Source organism: Mustelus asterias, chromosome 23 (genome assembly GCF_964213995.1).
Source record: "Mustelus asterias chromosome 23, sMusAst1.hap1.1, whole genome shotgun sequence".
Taxonomy (NCBI): domain Eukaryota; kingdom Metazoa; phylum Chordata; class Chondrichthyes; order Carcharhiniformes; family Triakidae; genus Mustelus; species Mustelus asterias.
The window spans coordinates 36576152-36595016 of record NC_135823.1 but is presented as its reverse complement, the minus strand read 5'-3'; the positions used below and the strand labels follow the sequence as shown (position 1 = coordinate 36595016).

At 42.9% G+C, this 18865-nt stretch overlaps 1 protein-coding gene across 1 annotated transcript in view; it reads left to right on the top strand.

The window, feature by feature from the left end:
* LOC144510644 (putative helicase with zinc finger domain) overlaps positions 1-18865 on the top strand; it is a 359659-nt gene that overhangs the window by 255244 nt on the left and 85550 nt on the right. The window contains exon 23 of the mRNA XM_078240298.1: positions 13654-13837. Within this exon, the coding sequence (XP_078096424.1) occupies positions 13654-13837 (184 nt within the window). The remainder of the gene's footprint in view (positions 1-13653; positions 13838-18865) is intronic.

The window sequence follows — 18865 nt, the reverse complement described above, 5'->3', positions numbered from 1 at the left end:
GTTTATTATTACCCACTTGTTTAGCACCCCATCCACAACCTGAAATGTCCACTCTCTCCACCACTGGCACACAGTGGCAGGAGTGTGTACAAGATGCATTCCTTTGACAGCACCTTTCAAACCTCTACCAGCTGGAAGGATAAGGGTAGCGGATATATCACCATTCCTTCACTGTCACTGAGTCAAAATCCTGGGATTGCCTTCCTAACAGCAACCTAGGGGTACTCACACCAGATGGACTGCAGCAATTCAAGAGATTAGAGAGGCTACAACATATTACTATATGCTTGATAAACAGCAAAAACAGCATGCAATTGATGGAGCAAAGCAACTTGGCAAACAGTGGATCAAATCAAAACTCTGCAATCCTGTCACATCAAGTCATGAATAATAAAATAAAAGCAAAATAGCTGAAATAAAAACAGAATGCTCAAAAAATTCAGCAGGTCTGGCAGATAGGGCCAAAAAGCATGAAGTTACGAACGGTGGTGGACAATTTAACAGCTCATTGAGGAAGAGGTTTCACAAACACCCACATGCTCAATGATGGGGGGGACCAGCATGTCAGTGCCAAAGGCAAGGCTGAAACAGTTGCAGCCATCATCAGCCAGAAGTGCCAAGGAGATGCTCCATCATGGCTTCCTCCTGATGTCCCCAAAATCACAGATATCAGTCTTCAGCCAATTTGATCAACTCCACATGATACCAAGAAACGGCTTAAATCACTAGATGCAACACAGGGCAAATGCTATGGGCCCTGACCACATTCTGCTGTAGCACAGAAGACTTGCGCTCTCGAGGGAGCCATATCTGAACAAAGCTGTTGTGGTACAGCTACAACACTGGCACCTAGCTGACGATGTGGTTAATTGCCCAGGAATGTCCAGTCCTCAAAGGCTGGACAATCCGGCCAATTATCATCCCATCAATTTACTCTCAATCATCATTAAAGTGATGGAAGTGTTGCTGACAATGCTATTAAATGACACTCACCTCGTCAAAAACCTACTTACTAATGTTCAGTTTGTGTTCCGCCAGGACCATTCAGCTCCTAACCTCATTTCAGCCATAGTCCAAACATGGACAAAAGAGCTGAATTCCAGAATGAGTTGAGAGTGACCAAACGTGGCATCAATGAGCCCTAGCAAAATTGGTCAATGGGAAACCTCGCCACTGTTATCAGTTATACCAAACACAAAGAAAGATGTTTGACTTTATTGGCGGTCAATCATCTCAGCCACAGGAAGTCACTGCAGAAGCTCCTTGGAGTAGTGTCCTGGAGTCAGCCATTTACAGCTGCTTCATAAATGACATTTCCCCTCTTCTTCCACCCCCCGCCCCCTCTATTGTTAGGCAATAGAGAGAACTTTAGGTAAGTTTTATTTGTGTTGTGGGTCTGAAGCTACAGCTTTAAATTTAATTTATTCTGTATTTCTGAGTTATGAGGGAACCTGAGTTCTAAAAAGTTGCCTGTAAGTCTGGGGAATTTGTTTTTATACCTGCGTATTAATGAGGTTTTATGACCCTTGAAGTGAAGAGCTGTGTTATCAAGTGGGGTGCTGGTTTAGGAAAGTAGAAAAACTGAGCTGCTGCCCGGCAACAGGGGAGCCACAGGGAAACAGAAATTAGTTTTATTTCAGCTGAAAGGCGGTGTCAAGAGAAGCTGGAGACAGGAAGGGGAACTGCAGAAAACAGATTTCCCAAAAAACAGGAGAAAGTCCCAGAACCAGTGAGTGGGCCATAAAGAAATTCCCAAGAAAATACTTAAGTCAAGGAGCAAGAACAGGAATCTGAACAAGGTTCTGTTCAGTGAAGTTTAAAGTAGGAAACAGTGGAAAAGGCTTTGAATTAAAGAGTGAAAGCTGAGGAGAGCAGAATCAAAGCAAAGTGGGCTTGAGAAGCCAGAAGATCAGTGGAGGTTCAGGTAGATAGATGGGTGACCAATTGAAGCGGCAGGCAGACAGTGCAGGAGTCCCCTGTGGATATCCCCCTCTAACAAGTATACGATTTTGGATACTGTTGAGGGAATTGCCTATCGGGGATGAAGACAGCAGCAGTCAGAGCAGTGGCACCGCAGCTGGCTCTGTTGTACAGCATGGAGGGTCAAAGTGCAATAGAACAGTAGCAATAGGGGACTCTATAGTCAAGCGCATAGATAAGTGTTTCTGTGGCCACAGAAGAGATTCCAGGATGGTGTGTTACTTCCCTGGTGACAGGGTCAAGGATGACTTTGAGTGGGCCCAGGACATTCTTAAAAGGAGGGCAATCAGCCAGAGGTCATGGTACACATTGGTATTAATGACAAAGGCAGCAAGAGTGACAAGGTTCTGCAAAGGGAGTTCAGGGAGTTGGGCAGTAAATTGAAAAGCAGGACCTCTAGGATTGTAATCTTAGGATTACCCCCTGTGATATATGCCAGTGAGATGAGGAATAAGAAGATGGTACGGCTAAACATGACTAAAGAGCTGCTGTAAGGGGGAGGGCTTCAAATATGTAGATTATTGGGATGTCTTCCAGGGCAGGTGGGACCTGTACAAGAAGGACGGCTTGCACCTAAACTGGAGGGGTACCAATATCCTGGCAGGGAGGTTTGCTAGTGTCACTCGGGAGGGTTTAAACTCGTGTGGCAGGGGGGGTGGGAATCAAAGCAGTAGGTCAATAAGTGAAATAACAGAAGGAATTAGAGACTAAGACCAGTAAGGATAGGAAGAAGAAAAGACAGAGAGAAGTTACTGAACATGGCGGTCTTATAGGTGGGACTGGTAGTCTGAAGTGTATTTGTTTTAACACGAGGTGTATGATAAGTAAGGCAGATGAACTTGGAGCTTGGATTAGTACACATAACCATGATGTTGTAGCTATTACAGAGACTTGGTTGAGAGAGGGACATAGCTGACAGCATAATGTTTCAGGCATGTTAGAGAGGGATGTAAAAGAGATGGGGGAGTTGCGCTACTGATTAGGGAAAATATTACAGCTGTACTGAGGGAGGACACCTTGCAGGGTTCATCCAGCAAGATCATTTGGGTAGAACTCAGGAATAGGAAGGGTACAATCACTGATGGGGTGTAACAACAGGCCTCCCAACAGTCAGTGGAGATAGAGGAACAGATATGTGAAATAGGTTATAGAAAAATGTAAAAACAACAGTTGTTGTGGTGGGTGATTTTAACTTCCCCTATATTTTCTGGGACTCCCTTAGTGTCAGGGGCTTGAATGAGGGGGAATTTGTTAGATGTGTCCAGGGTGTTTCCAAGCAATATGTAAATAGTCCAACTAGGGAAGGGATCATACATACTAAGACCTGGTATTGGGGAATGAGCCTGGCCAGGTGATCGAAGTTTCAGTTGTGGTGCATTTCAGGAACAGTGACCATGATTCTGTAAGTTTTAAGTTACTCATGGATAAGGGTAGGAGTAGTCCTCTGGTGAAAATACTAAATTGGGGCAAGTCTAACTATGACAATATTAGGCAGGAACTGGGAAATGTAGATTGGGGGCGGCTGTTTGAGGGTAAATCCACAGCTGTCATGTGGAAATCAGGACCAGCATGTTCCTGTGAAAATGAGGGATAAGGGTGATAAAATTCGGAAATCTTGGATGACAAGAGAAATTGTGAGCTTAGCCAAAAAGAAAAAGGAGGCGTGAATAAAGTTTAGGAAACTGAGGACCGACAGAACCCTCAAAATATAAAAAAAGCAGAAAAATACTCAAACAAGGAGTTAGGAGAGCTAAAAGAGGCCATGAAATGTCCTGGGCAAACAGGATTAAGGAAAATTCCAAGGTGTTTTATACATATATAGGAAAGAGTAGGTCTACTCGAGGACAAAGGAGGGAATTTATGCATGGAGCCAAAGGAAGTGGGTGAATACTTTGCATCAGAATTAACAGAGGAGAATGACATGGTGGATGGTGAGCCTAGAGAGGGGTGTGTTGATATTCTAGGGCCTGTCAATATAAAAAAGATGATGGGTGTTTTGAAAAGCATTAAGGTAGACAATCGGGACCTGATGGGATCTATCCCAGAATACTGAGGGAGGCGAGCGAGACAATTGCTGGGGTCTTGTACGAAATCTTTGTATCCTCTTTAGTCACAGGAGAGGTTCCAGAGGACTGGGAAATAGCCACTGTTATTACCTTGTTTAAGAAGGGCAACAGGGATAATCCGGGAAATTACAGGCCATTGAGCCGCATGTCAGTGGTAGAGAAATTATTGGAGAAGATTCTTAGGGACAAGATTTACTCAAATTTGGAAAAGTACAGACTTATCAGCGATAGACAGCATGGCTTTGTGTGGAGAAGGTCATGTCTCACAAAGTTGATTGAATTCTTTGAGAAAATGACCAAGATGATTGATGAGGGTAGGGCAGTGGATGTTGTCTACATGCACTTTAGCAAGGTCTTTGACAAGGTCCCTAATGGCAGGCTGATATAGAAGGTGAAGTCAGATAGGATCCACGGTGATCTGGTAAGATGGATCCAGAACTGACTTGGTCACAGAAAACAGAGAGTAGCGGTGGAAGGGTGTTTTTTTGACTGGAGATCTGTGACCAGTGGTGTTCCGCAGGGACTAGTGCTGGGACCCCTGTTGTTTGTAATATGTATAACTGATTTGGAGGAGAATGCAGGTGGTCTGATTAGTCAGTTTGCAGTTGACACAGATTGGGGGACCTGCGGATAGAGAGAGGATGCCCAAAGTATGCAGCAGGATATAGATAGGCTGGAGAGTTGGTTGGAGAAATGGCAGATGGAATTTAATCTGGACAAATGCGAGATAATGCATTTTGGAAGGTCTAATGGATGAGGAAAGTATACAGTAAATGGCAGAATCCTTAGAAGCATTAAACATACAGGGATCTAGACATACAGGTGCACAGTTCCCTGAAAGTGACAACACAAGTCGATAAGGTGGTCAAAGAAGGGATCTTTGAGGTTACCATTGACCAGAACTCAACTGGACTCACCACATAAACACAGTGGCTACAAGCACAGGTCAGAAGCTAGGAATACTGCGGCGTGTAACTCACCTTCTGACTCCCCAAAACCTTTCCACCATCTACAAGGCACAAGTCAGTGTGATGTAATACTCCACACTTGCCTGGTTGGGTGCAGCTCCAACAAAACTCAAGAAGCTTTACACCATCCAGGATAAAGCAGCCTGCTTGACTGATGCCACATCTACAAACATCCACTCCCTCCACCACCGATGCTCAGTAGCAGCAGTGTGTACTATCTATAAGATGCACTGCAGCAATTCACCAAAGATCCTTGGACAGCACCTTCCAAACCCATGACCACTTCCATCTAGAAGGACAAGGGCAGCAGATACCTGGGAACACCACCTGGAAGTTCCCCTCCAAACCACTCATCATCCCGACTTGGAAATATATCGCCATTACTTCACAGTCGCTGAGTCAAAATCCTGGAATTCCATTCCTAACGGCATTGTGGGTCAACTCACAGCACATGGACTGCAGCGATTCAAGAAGGCCGCTCACCACCACCTTCTCAAGGGCAACTATGGATAAGCAATAAATACTGGTCAGCCAGCAACGCACATGTCCCATGAATGAATAAAAAAGAAATCCCTACATCAGGTTTCCTTGCAAACTGAAAACAAACACCATGGGCAGGATTTTACCACCTCGCTGGTCCTAAAACTGTAAAATCCCGCCCATGGTCAACGGACCTTTCCATTGTGTGCCCCTCGTCCACTCTGATTCCCATGGCGGGCGGGGTGGTAAAATTCTGGCCCATGACTTGCTGGACATTTAATTAATTTCATTATTACATTTAATCTTATGACCAATTTTTTAACCCTGTTTGTGATTCATTCTAGATAGAAACAGCAATGAGGTGGAATTGTGTTTTTGACCTCGATAGTTTGGAAAGGGACCAAATCACAATAAGATGAACTTCAGCATAAACTAGCAGAGCATGAAAATATGCAGCCCACTGCATAAGATCTAAAAAAAACCACCTTTGCATAATTCCAGAGGTCCAGTTAGAAGACAGAGAATGTAGTAGTGCTTTGAATCCTAGACGGACATTTCTGAGTGCCAAGGCTTCAGTCAGGTTTGGTATTGGATTGTTTATAAGCTGGTAGGAATCTGAGTGTGGGAAGACTGAGAACTTGAGAATTTGACCTGGCTTGGGAGGACAGACAGATAAATTACATCTTTTGTAATTGGGCAGTTCAAACAATAGCAAAGTAATGATTGGGTTAAAACAGTCTCCAAAGGCTAAGTTTTGTGTAGAAGCATTGTTCGGCAAGCTAACGGGGCTAAAGGTAGACCAGTCTCCTGGCTCTGATGGGAATGCATCCTAGAATACTAAAACACATGGGGGGGGAAATAGCAAATGTACTCGTAATTTATCAAAATTCGCTGGACTCTGGAGTGGTTCTGGCAGATTGGAAAACAGCAAATGTGATACCACTGTTTAAAAAGGAGTAGACAAAAGGCGGGTAACTATAGGCCAGTTAGCTTAATTTCTGTAGTGGGGAAAATGCTTGAATCTATCATCAAGGAAGAAATGGCAAGACATCTGGATGGAAATTGTCCCATTGGGAAGACAGCGTGGGTTCATGAAAGGCAGGTCATGTTTTACTAATTTGGTGGAATTCTCTGAGGGCATTAGAAGCGCGGTAGACAACGAGGGACTGGTGTTTGTGGTGTATTTGGATTTCCAGAAGGCATTCGACAAGGTGCCGCACAAAAGGCTGCTACATAAGATAAAGGTGCACTGCATTATGGGTAATGTATTAGCATGAATAGCGGATTGGTTAACTAACAGAAAGCAAAGAGTGGGGGTAAATATGTGTTTTTCTGGTTGGCGATCAGTGACTAATGGTGTGCCTCAGGGATCAGTGTTCGGACCGCAATTGTTTACAATTTACATAGATGATTTGGAGTTGATTTGGACCAAGTCTAGTGTTCAAGGTTTGCAGATGGCACTAAGATGAGTGGCAGAGCAAAGTGTGCAAAGGACGCTGAGTGTCTGCAAAGGGATATAGATAGTCTATAGGGTCTGGCAGATGGAGTATGATGTTGGTAAATGTGAGGTCATCCATTTTTGTAAGCACAGCAGCAAAAAGGACTATTATTTAAATGGTAAAAAATTGCAGCATGCTGCTGTGCAGAGGGACTTGGGTGTCCTTGTGCATGAATCACAAAAAGTTTGCAAGTGCAGCAGGTAATTATGAAGGCAAATGGAATTTTGTCCTTCATTGCTAGAGAGATGGAGTTTAAGAACAGGGAGGTTATGTTTTGGTCTCCTTACTTGAGAAAGGATATACTGATATTAGATGGGGTGCAGAGGAGATTCATTAGGTTGATTCCGGAGTTGAGAGGGTTGGTTTATGAGGAGAGACTGAGTAGACTGGGACTATATTCATTGGAATTTAGAAGAATGAGGGGGGATCTTTTAGAAACATGTAAAATTATGAATGGAATAGATAAGATAGAAGCAGGGAGGTTGTTTCCACTGGCGGGTGAAACCAGAACTAGGGGGCATAGCCTCAAAATAAGGGGGAGCAGATTTAGGACTGAGTTGAGGAGGAACTTCTTCACCCAGAGGGTTGTGAATCTGTGGAATTCCCTGCCCAATGAAGCAGTTGAGGCTACCTCGTTGAATGTTCTTAAGGCAAAGATAGATTTTTGAACAGTAAAGGAATTAAGTGTTATGGTGAGCGAGAAGTAAGCGGAGTTGAGTCCACAAAAAGATCAGCCATAATCTTATTGAATGGCAGAGCAGGCTCGAGGGGCCGAATGGCCTCCTTTTGCTCCTGATTCTTGTGTTCTTATGTTTATGTCCTTATTGCCTTATTCCCCAAAGCCTATTGGTCGTTTGAAAAACACAATTTAGGAGTATTGTGGAATACCCTCTGCTTGCCTGGATGAGTGCAGCATCAACAACACTCAAATAGTTCTACACCATTCGGGATAAAGCAGCACATTTGATTGACACTCCATTCACCACCTTAAACATTCACTCCCTCCACCACCAGTGCATAGTGGCCGCCGTGTGTACTATCTACAAGATGCACTGTAGCAATTTGTCGAGCCTCTCAGCAGCACCTTCCAAACTAGGATCTCTACCAGCCAGAAGCACAAGGGCAGCTGATGCATGGGAATACCACCACTTGTGAGTTCCCCTCCAAGGCCATATCATCCTGATTTGGAATTATGTTGTCAGTCCTTCTGGTCTTTCACTTTACTGGGTCAAAATCCTAGCACTCCCTTCCTAACAGTAGTGTGGATGTATCTATGCCAGAGTGATTCAAGGTGCTGATTTACCATCTCAAGGGCAACTAGGAATGGGCAACAAATGGTAGCCTTGCTGGTGACACTCATAACCCATGAACAAATATAACAAAGTTATGATGTTGCAGGATTACTATAGCTCAAAGAAAAGTATTGCAGATAAAAGCAAAATACTGCAGATGCTGGAAATCTGAAATAAAAATAGAAAGTGCTAGAAAACCTCAGCAGGTCTGACAGCATCTGTAGAGAGGGAAACAGTTAATGCTTCAAGTCGAATATGATTCTTCTTTGGAACTGATTCACTTTCAGGTTTTATTCATGTGGATTGATTTGCTTTTGATTGGAGCGAAATTCTTCACCTGTATTATGCAGCATCAAATATCCCACCCCTGTTCCTTTCTGCTGAGGCCTTTTGGTAGTAGGATTTAGGTAGTCCGTGCATATTACACAACCAATTATTGTCCCGGTTTTATCCTCTTCATAAATGTTAATCCTTTAATTGTTCATCTAAGCAGTCTGTTTAATGCCAACTTATTAATTATCTTCCATATTGGAGCTGTGCCAATGTAAATGTCATTCTTCAGACAGTTTGAAGATGTCTTGCACCATCCTGGTACTGTAAATATAAAACCAATTTCTGTATTGGTTTTGGGACTCCAGCAGACATTATTTGTAGTAGTACTGTGTAAACTTCAGAGTGCCTTATAAAATGGTGTTAAACCTATCTGCATTGCAGAGTGGTTTTTATTTTCACTTTCCCCTCTGAGCACCAAGGTACAAAAGGGCTTTACGTGCTTTAGGGACTATTCCCCAATAAAAGGTGCAAAGTCCTGATGGGGAATGGTTCCAAGAGCACCGGCAACTCCTCTGCAGCTTGTCAAGTGACCATTTTTTGTGTGTAACCCGAGACAATAAATGGCACCAGTTCTTCTGACGGTAGGAAATCACAGTTGAGCTTGTGCATGTGAGCAATGATTTCCAATAGTGATCATTGGGTAGTAATCAGGATTAGGAACCTTGGCTGAGATAATCAATAACATTCAAATGGTGAATCAAATCTGAAACTTTTCAGACCAATCCCCAGGATTCTCTACTTTGGGGTGGCCCCCTGATTGTTTGTGTTTGTAGGTCAGAACTGAATTCCTATGTTTTTAAAGAAATAGAATGAAATAAGGGCTGTTTTTTATCGGGTATTGTTATACGGATGACAAATGGTTTATATCTGAATTTTCCAGCAACATTCAAGAAGCTTGACATCATTCAGGACAGCGCTCAGCCTGCTTGATTGGCATTTCATCCACAAATATTCACTCCCTCCACCATCAATGCACAGTGACAGCACTGTGTACCATCTACAAGGTGCACTGCAGAAACTCACCATGACTCTTCAGACAGCACCTTTCACACCCACGACCATCTAGAAGGATAAGGGCAGCAGATAAATGGGAAACACCACTACCTGCAAGGTTTCCTTCAAGCCACACACCATCCTGACTTGGAAATATATTGCTGTTCCTTCAACTCCTTCCCTAATAGCACTGTGGGTGTACCTACACCTCCGGGACCATAGCGGTTCAAGAAAACAGTTCATCACCACCTTCTCAAGAGCAATTAGGGATACCAATAAATGTTGACTTAAACAGTAACATCCACATCTCGTGAATAAATATTTTAAAATTTTATTATCGTCCTTCAGATGTAATGCTGGAAGTACCATTGCAAACAGAAATCTATGTCAATGATGATCCAAGTATTTGAAATCAAATACACATTTGTTTCAATAAAATACTGAACCCACAAGTTGCCGGGAGTCCACAAGCTGCGATGGCAGCTTCATTATCAAAGAAAAATTGATGAAATGGGTCAGTGGTGTACTCAAATTAGGCTGATTTGACATCGCATCTGCTGCCAAGATTTTACTAGTGTCATGCAAGTATTATCTCGGCTCTATTTATCACTTGCTCATTGATAAATAAATGGAATTTCTTTGGATGTTCATTATTTTCCACTTAATCTTCATTTCCCCCAAAAACTGAACTCTTAAACTGGTGGAGGAGATTTTCAGTCGGTAGAGTCATCAGTTTCTCCTATAATGCATGCTGATCTTGTCCCTAGTATTTTCATGGTAACTCATATGTACAAATGAGTGCCTGCTTTTCCAGAACATGAAGCAGATGTAACACAACACCAGGTTAAAGTCCAACAGGTTTATTTGGAATCACGAGCTTTCAGAGTGCTGATCCTTCATCAGGTGAGTAGAGTAGCACTCCAAAAGCTTGTGATTCCAATTAAACCTTTTGGACTTTAACCTGGTGTTGTGAGACTTCTTACTGTGTCCACCCCAGTCCAACGCCGGCATCTCCACATCATGAAGCAGATGAACAAAGGATACCTTAATGAAAATCTGTCCTGGTTGAAGTGCTACTGTTGGAATAAGGATCCTGTTTTCACATTGTTGCCACTCTGAAAAATAATGTAAATTTGCATAAATAACCTTTTTACTTTATCACTGTAATCGTTACTGTTTGGAAATTTGACCAGGACATTGCCATTCACTTAGTGACCTGGAGTCATCTTCAGATCCCTGTTTTGCCCGTGATGACTGCTAACTGGTTGCTAATTACCTGGCTTGTCTCTGCCTTCCTTTTTAAAATAGGTACTATGTTGGCCACTCTCCAGTTCTCCAACTCTCGTCCATTTTGTAGAGCCCTGAATTATAATCTCTTGGGTCTCATCGGCCTGCAGCTTGATCAACAGCTCACAGAACGTGCTTCAGCTGAATGAAGTCTGTCACAATACCCAAATCAACAGTGCCCACCATCTGCCTGAAAGGGCAGTGAGGTGGATTCAATAGTAACTGTACTTCCAAAAGGGAATTAGATATATACTTTAAAATTTTTAAGGCTATGGGGTCAGAGCATGGGAATGAGATGAACATTGAGTTGAATGTCACCGTGTACATACTTTGGCATACAAAGGTTTCAGAAAAAGTTTGTAAGTTTACTGTGCGAGTAACCCTCTGTACAAAAAAAAATCTTTTTTTAGTGATGCTCTTAAATTTATTCCCTTTAGCCAGCAGTTGACAGATCAGTGGAAATGGTCTTTCTCTATTTACAATGGGGAAACCCTGCATGGTTTTCTGTTCCCTCACAGTTGGCTCCAGTATAAAATCAACTTAAAACTAATCTTGTGAATGAGTGGCTGGTCTGAAATCTTGACTTGAATCAAGAATGATCCCAGGAATGAAGGGTTTGTCATATGAGTGGTTGAGGAGTCTGGATCTATACTCAATGGAGTTTAGAAGGATGAGAGAGGGATCTAATTGAAATGTACAGAATACTGAGAGGCCTGGATAAAATGGACATGGAGAGGATGTTTCCACTAGTGGGAGAGACTCGAATCTCAGAGTGAATGGATGCTCCGTTAAAGCTGAGATGAGGGGGAATTTCTTCAGCCAGAGGGTGAATCTGTGGAACTCATTGCCACAGAGGGCTGTGGAGGCCAGGTCATTGAGTGCCTTTAAGATGGAGATAGATAGGTTCTTGATCAATAAGGGGACCAAGCATTACGAGAAGAAGGCAGGAGAATGGGGATGAGAATCATATCAGCCATGATTCAATGGCAAAGCAGACTTGATGGGCCGAATGGCCAAATTCTGCTCTTGTATCTTATGGTCTAAGTGTAACAGATTTCAGTCACTGATGTGCAAACATTGTCCCTTTTTGTGACAATTTGGTTAAATTTTAACACATCCTGATTGACCGTTCATGATAATCTGCTTAGGACAACTCACTATCGTGGAGAAGGGTATCACCTACTTAAGAGCACTTCAGGCTTCCTTTTGTTCATTGCCTTGTCTACTGCCTGTCTCCATGTTCATGTTAAAAAATGAAATGGACATCTCGCTGTACCTGTCAAAGTATTCTATTCAAATGCCTTTCATTCACTGTGAACTGTATATTACTAAAGCAAATCACACAGAATCATCCTGTTTGTACGTCTATAGACTTTGCTCAGCCATCCATGAAAATTCAATGTGCCTTATCAGGTGCATTAATATTTCAGCGTTTAAAAGTAGCCCGTTTCCTAGCGACCCTGAATTCTCAATGTTAGTTATCCATTTATATCATATTCAAACAGGTTCCGTGAGTTGTTGGTTTCATCTGGTGCGTTTTCATTTCTACTTTAGGAATAAAAAGACAGGACTATGTAGTGTGTACCTGCTATTGTCTTACGACTAAATGAATAGGCTTGGCATTGAGATTTAAACTGCATTGCGAGCAAGATTTGTGGTTAATAGGAAGGATTTGGGGCAAATCTACAGCAGGTGGATGAGGAAAATGTATCAGTAACCCTGAAAACCATATGAGACGGTTCTGATGTGTTTAAATTGCAAATGACTTTTTTGTAGCTAGCTGTACACACTCAAAGCCTACATTGAGCCAGTTTCCTCACCCTTAACAATTCTGGTGATGTGGCTTGTAAGCAGTCTCATTGAATCAGTGCACCTCGACATGCAATCAAGTTGGCAGTGCCAGTTTCTTTTACTTCCTCCCTACCCCAGCACAGTTTACATTAAAATAAAATGGAAAAGCTGGGATTTAATTTAACTGCAGTAGGATTTCGGGAGTTCAATAGTTATATGGTTGATGCATCGTGTCTACATTAACTGCACCTGCAGTATTTAAATAATCAGTCATTTTGTTTTATTGTTCCATTATAATTACAAAAGAGTAAAACGCAATTAAGTTTTGAACAGTTTGGCATTCGGGCTCTGTTTAATATTCTGCTAATGTGCAGTGACACTTGTCATTCTAATTTTGAGCAGCGAGCCACTGCAGTCAGCTTTGTGTTGTAATTTTCTCGTGTAACACAGAAATTGAAATTCAGCCTAAAAGCTATGAAGTAGGCGAATAAAAAAGGTGCAGTAGAATTTCATTACTATATTTGTTCATGTTTGCCTTTAACAAAAAAAATGAAAGCAGCCTCAGCGTGCTGAAGGATATGATGAAAATGTCAATTGTAACCTCAAAAAGAACTACTGAAAACTTTGAAATAATTTTACAGATTAATAGCAAATACATTCTCTTTTCTTTTTGAAAATGCAAATGTTGTGACGTACTCTTTCTAAATAACTCTTTGCTTCACCACCATCTCCCAGCAAAAGCAACATATGATCACATTGAGGATGTTTCATATTCTGCAATACTTATTATTTTAGCAAAGTGGCTGTAATTATCGATTTGTTTTAAGTACTGTATTATTATTTTACATTTATAATACCTAAGATCTTTTCTGATAAGTCTGAATCCTTGACAAAGGTGCAATATAAAGCATTTTGTAAGGGCAAAAAGAACTGGTTCACTTATATTTGTTCTAACTCTGTTTAGATGACCTGGTCAGGATACCAGAACAGATTTGCATTAGACCCAAGGCTTGTGGCTCGTCAGGCTGCCATGGCATATAATTTCAAGTTGTTACAGACTCAAGGAAGGCTTTCACCTGGTCCTTATAACGTTGGGACTTCGCCACATCAGTCACACATGGACAGAGATCTGGAACATGCAAAATCTGGTGAGTTATTTGTCCATAAAATTTAATTCATCTTTGGGGTACAGTATTTGGTTTCTATTTTCAAATTTTCAGATGTTCTGGAGAGGCATCCACATAAGGTACCTGACCAGAGTTGAATACTAGACATATAAACATTATTCTGTAGTTGATTACCTTTGAGAATCAGGGTGATCTATAGAAAAAGTGTTACTCCAAAAGATAGTTTAATCATACTGTAGTGTCAGGGAGCTAAGAACTCTCACTTTTTAAATAATGCAGTATATACATATGTATATGATTGTGACAAATTTATTTTTTAAAAACTGGACAAGGCTTTAAAATGACTGAACCACAGCTGGCCATGACGCAAACAAAAGGAACATTCAGACATTTATGGTGGAATTTTCCCGTCTCGCCTGCCACGGGAATTGTAGCAGGCGGGAATGGACCACGCAAAGGTGCCTTGGGCAGGAATTTCCAGCCTTGGGGGTGAGCACAGCTGGAACATCCCGCCCTCTGATTCTTAGGCTAGTTCTAGCCAATATTATCAATCTCAAGAATCCAGACTAAGGAATATGCACCCTTGCCAGAATTCTATTGCCCAGCCCACCATGGAATTGGAGTGGGCGAGGAGCAGACAACAGAAATGTCCATTGACCTCAGGCAGGAATTTCCGATCTCGCTCGAGCGAGGTGTAAAATCCCGCCCCCTTTGTCCAAGCCAAAGTGGAAAGGTGGGGGTCACTGCCACGCCCTCTCCCATCTTCCCAAGCTGCAGGAGCCTGAAATACTGCCTTGTGGGGCCGCCAAACGCAGACTGCCATTTCCTATTTAGCAAGCAGCAGCTCAGAACAAAAGGCTCTGTCCAGGTTTGAATATTTGGCTCTCCACATGCACTGTTTCTACTGGAATTTCTGAGCTTCTGTACAATGGCTCCAAGACTAATTCGTCTCTACATGCTATTCCATCACTGAAGTCATCCCTACAGGAAAAGTGAATTATCCAGCATCAATCTTCAACCTACTGATTCTATGAAAGAATATATATTTGGACTTTGATTCGTTAGCAGATGGTTAGAGTGGTCAACTCCTAGAATCTGGACGCAATAACCTGGCAGCAGACCCACAAGAAGTCTAATGATGCCACCTGGGTGGTCAAGGTCAATGAATGAATCTTCACTTCACATCTTCTACCAACCACAATACCAGTCTCTCTCTCTCTCAGCATTACAGCCCTATCATTTACCCACCATCACTCCCTAGCATTCAGGACTTGCATCCAGCCTCCAGTTGCTCCACCTCATTCTCTTGCACACCTTCCATTGTTGCCAGCATCTCAACCATCTCTTGCTGTCTCCACATACCTCCAAGGCACTTGCATCACCCTAACACAATGCTGCACAGTTCTCTCTCTCGCAGGAAAAGGTGACACATGATAGAAGGGAGCAGACAGGAACTAGTAGGGGACAAGGATGCCTGTATCTTCTGAGCTCTACAGAAGAGATGGATGTCTGCATCATGGGGATGACTGCGTTGGAGCCCATGGCATCCATAGTCACTGAGAACATTGAGGATGATGGCATGTCATATGCCCCTTAGCAACTCCTAGCCCCTCGTCATCCTGGTATGATGAGCAAAATGCAAGTGTGGCTATGGACTTGATGCTTCCCGCCCCATTCCATTTTCCTCACCCCAACCTTCCCTCTCCAAGTTCCTGCTTTCATACACCTAAGAACTGCTGCCTACTCAACCACAGCAACGTTAGGATGAGGAAAGAGAGCATTAGCAAGGCACTGATGATGAAGCATTGTCACTTGATCTGGCACTTGCAAGTGCCAGCTTAAATATTAGCACTGCATGTACTTTGGAGGTTGGTATAGATTTGGGATCAGCATGTGGTTTGTCATCCAGGCAGGAATGGCCTGTAGCCAGACCAAAAGTGAAGGATGATTCATTTGCCAGAAGGTGAGATGGCAAATGAGTGCTGCTGAACGACGAGCAGCATACAGGAGAGCACTTAGGCACACACAACAGCCTTCTTGCACTGTTAAGGATGATGGAGGAATCCAGCTCCGACTTGATGGCGACAACAACAATTTATATTTATTCAGCACGTTTATTATAATAAATGTCCCAATGTGCTTCGCAGGAGCATTATAAAGCAAAATTTGACACCGAACCACATAAGGTCATATTAAGCCGGATGACCAAAAGCTTAGTCAAAGAGGGAGGTTTTAAGGAATGTCTTAAAGGAGGAAAATAAGGTGAAGAGGTGCAGGGAAGGAATCTCAGAGCTTGGAGCTTAGGTAACTGAAGCACAGCCACCAGTGGTGCAACGATAATAATTGAGAATGCACAAGACACCAGAATTTGAGGAGAAGGATCTCGCAGGATTGGAGGAGATTACAGAGATAGGGAAGAGTAAGGCCATGGAGGGATTTAAAAACAAGGATGAGAATTATAACATGAAGATGTTGTTTGACTTGGAGCTTACGTAAATAGGCTAAGCATGCAGATGATGGGGGAATGGGATTTGCCATAAGTTCAGGCACGGGCAGCTGTTTTGGACGACCTCAAGTACAGCAGGTTAAAATTGGAAGACTAGCCAGGAGCGCATTGAAGGAGTCTGGAGGTAACAAAGTGTTGGGTTCCTATGACATGGAAATAAACCCACCAATATATATTTTCAAAATGTTATCTTTATTGCCATTCGTTTTTAAAACTGATCTTTTTCTTCTGAACAAAGAACATTAAGATGGCTGCTCCAAGTCACTCATCATGGAGTTGGCCATCTGTCTGGGAACTATCCACAGGGGTTTCAAGGACAAAATAATTATTTTCTGTTTCTGGAATGTCACACTTCGTTATGCCTAGAGAGCTATTCACAGACTTGGAACTGTTCAGAACAATTGCAAAGAGAATTACAGAGATGTCATTTACATTTGATAAGCCAACCTTACTAACAGAATCAGTGGATGGGACTTTACAGCCTCGCTCGTCCCAAACCATAATATCCCACCTGAGGTCAACGGACCTTTCCATGGTCTGTCCCTCACCCGCTCCGATTCCCGTGGCGGTAAAATTCCGGCGAGTGAGTTCTGCTGAGACAATGGCCCTGATTTTACCGGCATGCCTGCGTGCAAGGCTCACAGAGCGGCATGCTCTGTTGGCCTCGGGCGCAATCTCATGAGTCTTGGGTGGATGTGCCGGTAAAATTCTGGCCAATGGCTTCTCAAATGCCAGACATTCAAAATAAATGGCAAACTTTTCAACAACTAATGACTGAGTTCTGAAATCAAAACTAATTCCAGACGCTGGAAAATATTCCTTTTGAAGTCACTGTGGAGAAGGAAGGTCATGTGACCCAAACCTCTGGCCTTCTGGGTAGTTAAAATTACATCTTTAGTTTTCACAGTCAGTCTGTTGTTTAACATCAATCTGGTAAGACACAAAGAAACAGGTTCCTCCAGGCAGAACAATCGATCCAGCTAACCTGACTGCTGGAAGATTTCATACCATAGCCTACAGAAGCAGCTCAAACTCTGTGCGCCTACCTCATCTTGTGACATTAGCCCCAATGGTAAAGCAAATCCTAAAACATCAGTATTCAGCCTGCCGAACTCAAACACTTCAATAAAATAATTCCGATTGGACTCTGACTTTGAACTCTAGAACTCACATGAACCAATATTCATTTTTCTGTGGCCCCTATACTGTAAAACTGGTTTTCTATCCCTCCAAATACTGTGTGAATGTGAGAAGTGCGACGTAGCGAACATTCTTTTTTGCGTGCTTTGAATGTGTAAAATAAATTAACTTCCAGAGTTTATTCTGAACTCTCATTTGCTGTGGATTAGTTGTAAAATTGGATTATAAAACCCAAGAGTTTGAGAAAGCATATAACTGTACTATTTAAAAACTAATTCAAACACCTTCTGCTTACGGACAGATGTAAGAGAAAATCAGTACAATTGAAACTATCGCTCCTGTCCAGAACAGAAATTGGGGTTTCGTCCAGGATGACCCATTCAAACCACATGTTGATCAAATGAGCCAAAGAAAAGAATTGATTGGAAAGATCCAGTATCTGGAACAATTTTTTTAAATAAACACAGGAAACTACCACAGCAGATTCCTTTCCCTAACACTTAGTGCATCAGACATTGCCAGTTTTTCTGAGGTGGATAAAGCAAGGAAACTTAGCTTGCAAAACATTAGCATCCCTAAGCACAGAACAACTGAAAGCTCTAGCTAAAGAGGTACAAATGAAACTACCCAGAAAGATAAAGTGGAGTTAACTGATCCAGTTGCTGGCAGAGCATTTGGACTTTACGGGCCCGCTTTTACCATTTTGATTCTAAGTGCTGAATCTGGGCGTGATTCAGATCCGACTTGTAAACCCTGTTCTCAGGCGCCCCCTTACGCACTGAGCCTGAAAAAAAGTTGTGAATCTGAATCGTGCTGTGGGTGGGCCTTATCGCGCCCGAAAGGCTGCTGCTCTGATCGGAACCTTCAACTGCACATGCGCAGTAAAAAAAATTTGAAAAACGCTCCCCTGCCACATCGCTTCTGGGCCGCAAAAGGTGGCCTGGGAGCGATGGTTCCCACAGACATTACTGCACCCCCACAACATAACTGTCTTCCTTATCCACCCACTCCCACCTGCTACCCAGACCGATTGCGACCCCCTGCCCCATTTCCCCTCACCGATTGCTCGCAGAGTGGCAGTGGACCCCCCGTCTCCCCCACCCCCACTAGAGATCCATCTGGCCCTCCTCTTTTCTTCCCCCCCCCCCCCCCAACTAGAGAACAATCTGGCCTTCCTCCTCCCCACCCCCCACCAGAGAATGATCTGACCCCCCCCCCCCCACCACCACCGATCTGAGTTAGAGAGCCACTGGAAGCTCTGAACTTATCTCTTTGGAAGCTGGAGCGCTCGAAACAGACTTTTGACGAGCATGTCTGTTTTGCCTGAACACGATGGTAAAGGAGGAAATGCAGGTAAGTTTGGGTGTTCAGCCCATTAAGTCAATTTAAATGCATCGGGCGTG